The 9813-nt window shown below is 38.0% G+C and overlaps 1 protein-coding gene across 2 annotated transcripts; it reads right to left on the bottom strand.

Moving 5' to 3' along the window:
• Nucleotides 1674-8646, bottom strand: LOC109228703 (ras-related protein RABE1c-like). Of its 2 annotated transcripts, none has more exons than XM_019393871.1 (9): nt 8545-8646; nt 8341-8457; nt 4589-4661; nt 3810-3910; nt 3590-3655; nt 3087-3184; nt 2918-2980; nt 2752-2844; nt 1674-2010 (listed from the first exon to the last, which is right to left on the bottom strand). In XM_019393871.1, the coding sequence occupies exons 2-9, from the start codon at nt 8411-8413 to the stop codon at nt 1927-1929; spliced, it is 651 nt and encodes a 216-aa protein (XP_019249416.1). In that variant the 5' UTR covers nt 8414-8457; nt 8545-8646; the 3' UTR covers nt 1674-1926. The 2 variants fall into 2 exon arrangements, with proteins under 2 accessions (XP_019249416.1, XP_019249417.1); XM_019393872.1 differs by having other exon boundaries at nt 8541-8617.

The raw sequence follows: 9813 nt of genomic DNA, 5'->3' as shown, positions 1-9813 counted from the left end.
CCACCCCTCCTCCCCCGGGCCCACATTCGGAATCCGACAAAATCACAAAACTAGAAAGTCCCTTCACTCACGAGTCCATACATACAAGATATAACAAAATCCGACTTCATTTGACCCCTCAAATCCTCAATCAAAACTCTCCAAAATCCCAAGCCCTAACCCCTCATTTTCACCCTTAATCACCACTAATTACATGATAAAACCACGGGAAATTACCATAAACACGAGTATTAGGGCTCAAATTACTCACCTCAATGAAAACCCCCTTTAACCCCTCTTCAAATTGCTCCCAAAAGCTCTAAATCCGGATAAAAATGGTGGAAGATAACCCAAAATTCGCGAAGCCTCCCTTTTATACATTCTGCCCAGCACTTCCGCATCTGCAGTCCCCTTTCCGCATCTGCGCAAACTTCTTCGCTTCTGCGGAATTTCATTAAAAGGCCATTTCCGCTTCTGTGGTTGCCTGACCGCATCTGCGGTCATCGCAGATGCGGGGACCAAGCCGCACCTGCGACCCCAGCTGCACACCTGCGCCTAATGACCGCTTCTGCGGACCTCACACCTGCGCTTCCCACTCCGCATGTGCGATTAAGACAGAATCAGCAGCTTCATCTGCATAACCAAATTTCCAAACTCTCCGATAGCCATCCAAAATCATCCCGAGACTCTCGGAACCCCAACCAAAAATACCAACAAGTCACATATCAATTTACAAACTTAGTCGAACCTTCGGAACACTCCAAACAATATCAAAATATCAATCACCCTCGGATTCAAGCGTAAGAACTTCTAAACTTCCGAATTACGCAAATAATGCCGAAACCTATCAAACCTCGTCCGAATGACCTGAAATTTGGCACACACGTCACAAATGATACTACGGACCTACTCCAATTTCCCGATATCAAAATTTCCACTGCCAACCGAGAATCGCCAAATTTCCAATTTCGCCAATTCAAGCCTAATTCTACCACGGACCTCCAAATCACATTCCGGGCGCGCTCCCAAGTCCAAAATCACCTAACGGAGCTAACTGAACCATCAAAATTCACATCCGAGATCGTTTACACATAAGTCAACATCCGATTGACTTTTCCAACTTAAACTTCTAAATAGGAGACTAAGTGTCTCATTCCACACCGAAACCACTCCGAACCCGAACCAACCAACACGATACGATGAAATACAGCTAAAGAACACATAAAGAAGCAGAAATGGGGGAAACGGGGCTATAACTCATGAAACGACCGGCCGGGTCGTTACAGGAAGCCTTGGGCGTAACTGGTAAAATTGCTACCATGTGACCAGGAGGTCACGGGTTCAAGCCGTGGAAACAACCTCTTGTACAATCGACCCTTGTGGTCCGACCCTTCCCCAAACCCCGCGCATAGCGAGAGCTTAGTGCACCGGGCTGCCCTTTTATTAAAGGACTAAAACAAGAAATCAACCATAGGGACAGCTTGGCAATCACATACAGAAGAAACACTAAATTTGATGATATCGTCATATCGTATCAAGTAGTAGTAATTACTCATCTGGTAACTTGTTGAATCTGGCTTATAGGGCACATCAAATGCAGCCCTATTCCTGCGTCTTTTATTTTCAAACTTTATGTTTACGATGAAATGAATGACGAATAAAAAAGAAGCAAATGCCCAACCAAAGCCCAAAAGTTTGAACAAGAAACATGAGAAGGCAGAGTGTCCCTTCATTTATATTAAGCCAAAAAGTAGTGAGCATATACTGATTTTTGCAATACTAAGAGCTGCCACCCAATACAAATAGATATTGAAGAAAATAACTGTAAAGAGAAAAATACGATCGATGGTGAGAATGTTATAACAAAGATTAGTTCCACCCTTCCCACTAAAATGGTAACTTTAAGGATGTATTCCCCATCATCCTGTCGTTGTTGCTGTCAATATTTCAAGAGCCACAGCAAGCTGATTTTTGGGCGCTTTGAGCAGCTCCTGCTGCCTGGTCTGGTTGATTTATCCTGATAGTCTGAGGCTGCAAAAATTCAGGAATGCAGGAGTCAGTATGGTCAATATTCCATGTTTGGGAAATGGAAGAGATCATTGTGCTGAGGTTCACATGTGAGGGAATATTAGAGCTAAGTTTGCTTTTAAAAATCGCTATTTCAAGTCTATTGAAGAGTACGGGACGGCCACACGCTACTTAATGATTATTAACGGCTCACACCTTGGGCCTACCCTACCCTTTCCTACCCTAAGATAAGACGGTTCCGCCCTCAGGTCAGGGAATACAGCTAGTTGCATCAGATAAAATAGTAATTCCTAGTTTGAACCCTGGAAGTAATTCCTAGTTTGAACCCTGGACCAGCTCAACAAATGAGGCTCTCGAGAGAGAGTTTTCGACCTTTCTTCTTCCTTTGGAAATAGGGATTAGAATGGATACCCGAAAAGCTTTTTTTCAGGATCTGACAACTAAATCAAAGATTTGAAGTGCAAAAGGAATGCAACATGAAGACTGAATCATGCAAGCATATATAGGAAACTGAAAGGGAAGTCATTTCTTATTAAAAAACTTCTAATTTTTGGGTAGTTTTTTAGTAAGAAAAATCCTCTCTTGTCGTTTCAAGGACCCCCACATTTCACCCTCAAGCTCTGTCTTGTCAAAAGTTAATCATAGAAATATCAATGGTCTATCCTTCTCATTAGATTTTTAGCAGTCAAACTTGTCAGCCAGCACACAATATGCACCACTTCTAATGAACTTAGTAGATAATACCTCAGCCTTTGAGTCAGATTCAGCAAGTCTTTGTTTTATATCCCGAGCTATGGAAAAGAAAACCTCTTCCACATTCATATTTGTCTTGGCACTCTGCACGAAATATCAGTACAATATGAGGAGAATTGCTGTTGCAAATGGAATGCCGGCAAGAAGTTCTACTTACTGTCTCAAAGAATTTAATGCCATATTCGTCAGCTAGTGCTTGACCTTTTGATGTAGGAACAGCCTGCAGAAAAGGTTTACATGAACTCAGTCACATAGCAGCAATAAATAGCATGTATGCAACAACATACATAGATCAGATGATGATTGGAGAGAGAGAGAGAGAGAACCCTTTTGCTTTCGTCCATGTCAGCCTTGTTGCCGACCAGAATTTTGTTGACATTGTCGGAAGCATGCTGCTCAATGTTTCTTATCCAGTTCCTGATGTCTAAACATGTGCACAAAGTTAGTTTTAGCGCTGATCAAAAGAAGTTCACATCATTCTAATTTAGCGAAATTCTGACAAATAGAAGAATGAATAGTTTATCAACAATCTTAAAGGCTCTGCTTTATTCAATTGCTCCATGATAAGGGAGGGAGAATATCATGGAGAGAGTACAAGCCACAGGGAACAAATATAGTTTTTCTGGCAAATCCCTGATTGGAAGGGATTGGAGGAAGGAAATTCCCTGTCAAGACCTCCAACATGGCAGCTAGACCCTTACCAGTATGCCAACCCCTTAGTGTCTTTAAGGAGAAGAACAGTCATCTATAAAGTTAAAGCAACCCCTTCTAAATTGATATAACAAAAAATGTAGAGATTCCTTTACTGCAATGTATTTTGGGAACTTACTGTTAAAAGATGACTCATCAGTTACGTCATACACCAGCAATATACCCATGGCTCCACGGTAGTAAGCTGCAAGGACAGGAGAATAACTAAAACGTGAAGTTGATATATTAATGCAGCAGAACAGAGTTTTGACTTGGTATATGTGTTTGCCCCAAAAGAAAAATAAATGACAAGATAACAAGACAAAATGATACACAGCTCATTTCACCCGCGAGCTTACCAGTTGTAATTGTTCGGAACCGCTCCTGACCAGCAGTATCCCAGATTTGTAGTTTGATTCGTTTGCTATCAAGCTCTATGGTCCTTATCTTGAAGTCAATGCTGTGTAAGAAAACTTTGCATCAGATTAAGTTTGCCTAAAAATAAATATGTAGGTAAATAACTAATCATTTGTTCTTGTAAGAGTTCATCCATGTTTTCACTAAATCGTAAACAAATACCACATATTCAACTTCCATAATCCACATTTATACTCAAGAAGTTATGTAAATTTCATATTAACATTTTCTACGTAAGAGGTTATGTACTTCACCATAAATAAACTTTTTTTTCATTTAGTTGGTAAGTATAAGAAACCATGCCTGCTTATTTGATAAAATGAGAAACCTTGCCTTCTTCTCAAGTATTCACCACCTTTTCTCCATTTCAATCAATTTAAGTTTGTATAACTTGATCACCTTTGAGTTACAAGTGCTAACAGAAAAACCAAAAGAGCATAATAGCAACAATAACAATAGTGGTGGTGGTGTGGTAGTAGTAGCAGTAGCAGTAGTATTTTGTTCATATTTTCATAATGTACATTCAAGTTAAAAGGTTGCGTGCTACTTTTCGATAGAACTTCATTTTCTTATCAAGTTCCTTGTGTTCATAAGTCTTGATTACCTTTGAGTTGAGTGCTTAAAGAAAAACAAAAAGAAGGAAGAAGAAGAAGATGATGATGATATAATATAATAATGACGACAACGATTACAGTGTCCTTAAGAGTTAGGAGACGATTACCCAATAGTTGTAATAAAACTGGTCGTGAAGGAGCCATCTGAGAAACGTAAAAGAAGGCAACTCTTACCCACACCTGAAAATTCAAACAGAAGTTATTATATCCAGATTCATAAGAACTAACAAAGTTCAACAGTTATCAAATAAAAAAAAAAGGAAAGAAGAAGAAGAAGAATTATAAGCAGCTATTGAACTTCAGTATCACTTGGCAGTCAACAATTCAACATTGATAGAGATATACTATAACTGATATGTTCGACCTACCCTGCTATATGGGGTGGAGTGTTGACCAGTCAAGAGCTCCAATGTGTAGAAGATGAAAGTAGCAGAAATGAGAATGTTGAGATGAATGTGTGGGTGTACCAGGAGGGATAAGATTAGGAATGAAGGGACATGACCCTTGAAAGGAGGGTGTGGAGGTAGAGGATTAGGTAGAAGGTTAGTAGGTAGTTGAGAGTTTTCCCCTTTCTTACCGGTAGTACTAGTAGCACGCATGTACTTTCCTATCTCTCAAATTTATATTACATCATGTGGTTTAGTTTGTTTCAGTTATCGTACTATTTTGGTGCTACTTACTCTGTTCTCTCCCCCCCCCCCCCCTCCTTTTCTCCCCTCTCTTTGTTCTTTTCTTCTTCCTTCTCTCCTTCTGCTTCTTTTTCTTATTCTTCTTCCTCTCCTCCTTACTTTTCTGAGTCGAGGGTCTATTGGAAACAGCCTCTCTACCTTCACTAGATAGGGGTAAGGTCTGCGTACACACTACCCTCCCCAGACCCCAAGTATGGGAATATGGGAATATACTGGGTATGTTGTTGTTGTTACTATAACTGATATATAGGATGGCATAGCAATGCTCTTGATCGACCATGAACTGCGGGAATATTAGAAAAGTGAAAGCAGAACAATCCCAGCAGAAAGCACCAAAAGAGAGAATGAAACCTTTTAAGGAACTAGGCGCCCTAATAATCTCCAGCATTTACTAATAATTTGGAACCACACCACCAACTTAACGAATAGTACTGAAGATTTCTCGTGGAATCCCAACTTTGTAGATGTGTCCATCTTCAAACTGCTAGGCATGCTAGCAGAATGATTGACACGAACATTCTGTTTTCAGTAATTTTACTACAGTCTACAAGCGAATTTGTAGATGCTACTACTTGTCCGAAATTTCACAGATTCATATCCAGTCTGTAACTAATCCTGAAGGTATTTTATTGTCAGCATCTTTCAGAATAGTAACCATGCATGAGTCTTCCATTCTCCTCGTCCCTTACCCCCCTCTCCCAGGGACATGAGCAGGTCAGAGGCAGTGGCCACCTTGCAGGTTAACCTGATTACAAATTTCCGAAGCTTTCGCTGAACTTTAGAAGTTAATTATCAGTTTGGTCAAGCAGTAAATAGATTGATCTCCTAAGAAGTGCATTATTAAAATGGTGCTTATCAATCAAGCAGCTACAAATCAGTATGGTTTCTGACAGGTATGAGCTGAGTTATATAAATGCACACGTAAGCAGGTCCAGGGATTGCTTGTATAAGCTGGTCAGATGGACCATAGTTTTTTTTGAAGAGCTCAAATGGACCAAAGTTGGACTCCAAAGTTGAAAATACATTTCTACTTAGATGAGGTAAGATAGTGCAATTTTTCTAGTTAATAATTTGAACTACAAGCTAGTTGACTAAAGAATGATGAAGATTCCAACAACCACGGCTAGATCTTTTTTTGTTTTATTTCCCCTTGATGAATGAATCAAATAAGTGCTAGTGTTGTACACCAGCAAGGTGTTTTATATACATAAGTGTTTTACAACTTTAGATTTGACCCTCAGCAGAAGTTTGTCCATCTTTCAATGCAAAGCGCCATTTCCTCTTTACACCAAAGAAATAAATGAAATAAAATAGTATATTTAATGTGCTGTATTGAAGTCGCCACTCCTTCGAAAGGTCTCCTATTCTTCTGTTTCTACATTAGCCAAAAGATACATAGGGTACATTTGGCCAAATTGAGTCATTCTGCCAATCAACTTACACCTAAAAAATTGAGAGTAAATTTTCCTTACAGGAGTTCTTAGTCAATCAAGGATCTATCTACATTGGCAGTGTATGATCTGAATATCATTCAAGCATCAAATTTTTTTTTTTTTTTTTTTGATGACCGAGAAATCCGTCTGGGGCCGATCCTTTGGACCAACCGTAGCCTTCGAAACTCGGTGGATAATGGGCCCGCCCCTCTACCCTTCTCCACTTAAATACCAGGCTTTGCTTTGCATGGTGTGGGGGCTTGAACTCATTCAAGCATCAAATTATAACCCAAAGATCATTAATTTGGTTGATGTTATGTTTTCCACTAGTATTTGTCTGTAATTTTTCTCATTATCATCGTAAAAGAAACAAACTAAAAGAACCACCATGAGGGCCCTCCTTGGTCAAATGCATAAAATTGATAATAGTAAAATGATCAGACAAGAAAATGTATATGTTGAATGTGAAAACAAGAAATAGAAAATTCTAAAAAGACTAAAATAACAAAAACGACTAATAGGCATCAAATTAACTATTGACTCTAGTTAGAGTTAAGCATTTCCTTTCCTTGTCACGAAACATGCAACACCCACCAGCAAATGAAGCACAATTTCAAGCACAAGAACAATACTCCCATCGTTCCATCTTGTCTTAAGATATTTCCTTTTTAGTTTGTTTAAAAGAAAATGACAGATTTTTATATTTACAGACAGGTTATCTTTACTCCCATTGCTTTATTTTGTTTTAAAATTTTTCCTTTTTAGTTTGTTAAAAAGAAAATGACACATTTTATATTTGGCAACAGCTGAACTTTAAACTTCTCATTATATTCTTAATGACATGGTTTTATATCCAGAAATATCATAGCATGTTTAACACCGGAAGTTCCAACATCCTTCTTTCTTTTTTAAACTTTGTGCCCAGGCAAATGCCTTCCCAGAAAATGAAACATAGGGAGTTCATGTCTCAAGGAAGCAACATAAAAATCCTTAAAACAACAATTCACCATTACATTTTTTTGTTTCATGATGGTAGTGTCTAGGCTAACTTGCGTGCATTTCGACTATTCCAGCAAATACTTGCTACCTCCCACCAGCAAAGATACCAGGTAAATCTGCACACTAAGCCTTAGGCATATGGGAAAAAAATCTACAAGTGTTTATTTCTCCATTACATTCTTAGACTAACAAAAGTTCTCTAGCATCATTGTACACACATTGTTATTACCTATAAAAGTTCTCTAGCATATTTTTTTTACTTTTGACACAATTATGTCCCCTAGCGACTCGAACCCCTACCTTAAGGTAGGAGGTGGAGGTGCTTCCATTTGAGCCTTCCTCTCTGGTCAGTTGTCACAAGTTCTCGAGCATCATTTCGTATTGTTTTGTTATTACCTATAAAACTATGACTTATAACTGAGGAATAAGCCATTTATTGAAATTAAAAAAAGAACGGGAACTACGAAATAAGCTAACATCACAGTTCTACGCCGAGATCGCAGGGCTACGAAACCACTGATTTTTATTTTTTCTATTCGGGCAACCTACCAGCCTCGACCTCTTGACCTAGTGGCATGAAGAGGCGAAACCAGGAAAATTCTTACAACATCTCCTATGCAATCGCGTTCAAATTTGGAATCAATCAACGAAAAAAAACTAAAAACACAAATAAATCAAATGTATAGTCGATATTTACATTAAAAATCAGAAATTAAAAATAAAAATAAAAAAACTTACCGCTGTCGCCGATCAAGAGGAGCTTGATTAGGTAATCGTAATCGGCTCGAGCTCTAGCGGGTGGAGCGGCCATTTGAATTTTCTCAGGAAAAAATGATGAGGGGGAATATCTCCAACCTGAAAAAAATCAAATTTGAATGTAATTAATTGAAATTTATAGGTATATATACGAAGATTTATACATATATATATACACTTACATACCGGATCGGAGAAGAGTGAAAGGAAAGGAAAAGAGAGATATGAAAATATGTTTGAGATCTAATAAATGGGGAGACTGTAAAAAAGAAAAGAAAAAAGAAATATTAGGAGGGAAGCGTCTTTGCAACGTTAGTCACGTCAGCAACGGTCGGCCGTTGATTTTTCGATACTTCTTTTACTTTTTTTGTGCCATTATATTTTTTTAATATCTTTTTTAATAACCTTGAAATCCGAGGGCCAATGAACGGTACAAAATAGGATGAATAATAAATTTAAATATTACGAATTGTGCTCTTGGCACTAGACTAGATTAAAGCACTGCATAGTTTGCTATATCACTCTTTCTTTATATTGATTTTATGTATGAGTTTTAAGTTAAGGCAGTATTTGATTGAGTCGCAAAATAGTAAAAAATTTGAAATTGAAATTACAAAATAGTAAATAATTCTTTTAGTATTATATCAATGTTTGAAATAATAATATCTTTATGAGAAAACGAGCAATCTTCTAATGTATTCTAGGACAAGATGCGTATCAAACGAACAGCTTCTCCATTAAGGAGTTATATGTAAGATCGGGGGAGATTGTCCAAAGATTGAATGGAGAAGACTAATTTGCTACAATCACGGTGCTCTTAGATGGACTTTTATTTTATACCTGGCTATCTATAAAAGGCTACTTACAAAGGATAGAGTGGCACAGTGAATTTCTGTTGATAGCCTGGTGTGTCCTCTATGCAATGATAGGAATGAATTTGTAGATCATGTCTTCTTCAATTGTCAGTATTCTGCTGCTATTTGAGATAAGTTGTTGCAGTGATAAGGTATTAATAAAGTCACTGGGAATAGAAAGATGAAGTTGATTGGGCTCTGAAAAATAGAAAAGGTAGATTGACTATGGCAATTATCTACCGAATGACTTCGGCATGTGGTGTGTATTGTATCTGGCATGAACGAAACTTGAGACTATTTTAGCAAAGAGCAGGCCTGCAAGTGCACTGATAAGACAAGTTATTCAAGAAGTTCACTACAGGAGTGCTAGGATGCCACAGTTGTAAAGAAAACTAAAAGAACTTAGTTTTTATCCCTAAGGAGGGTGAGTAGTTCAGGAGCTAGTAGTGGATAGATTGCTTCTTTGCTGCAGAGTTGGGGCTTCATGTCCAGCTCTTGCCGCTTAGATTTTCTTTTTTTGAACTCTACATATTACAATTGTTAAATAAAATTCTTTAATTACCAAAAAATAATCTTCTAATGTATGACTTAAAAAGAAGAA

This window comes from Nicotiana attenuata, chromosome 7, assembly GCF_001879085.1.
Source record: "Nicotiana attenuata strain UT chromosome 7, NIATTr2, whole genome shotgun sequence".
Taxonomy (NCBI): Eukaryota; Viridiplantae; Streptophyta; class Magnoliopsida; order Solanales; family Solanaceae; genus Nicotiana; species Nicotiana attenuata.
This window is presented reverse-complemented; position numbering and strand designations above follow the sequence as displayed.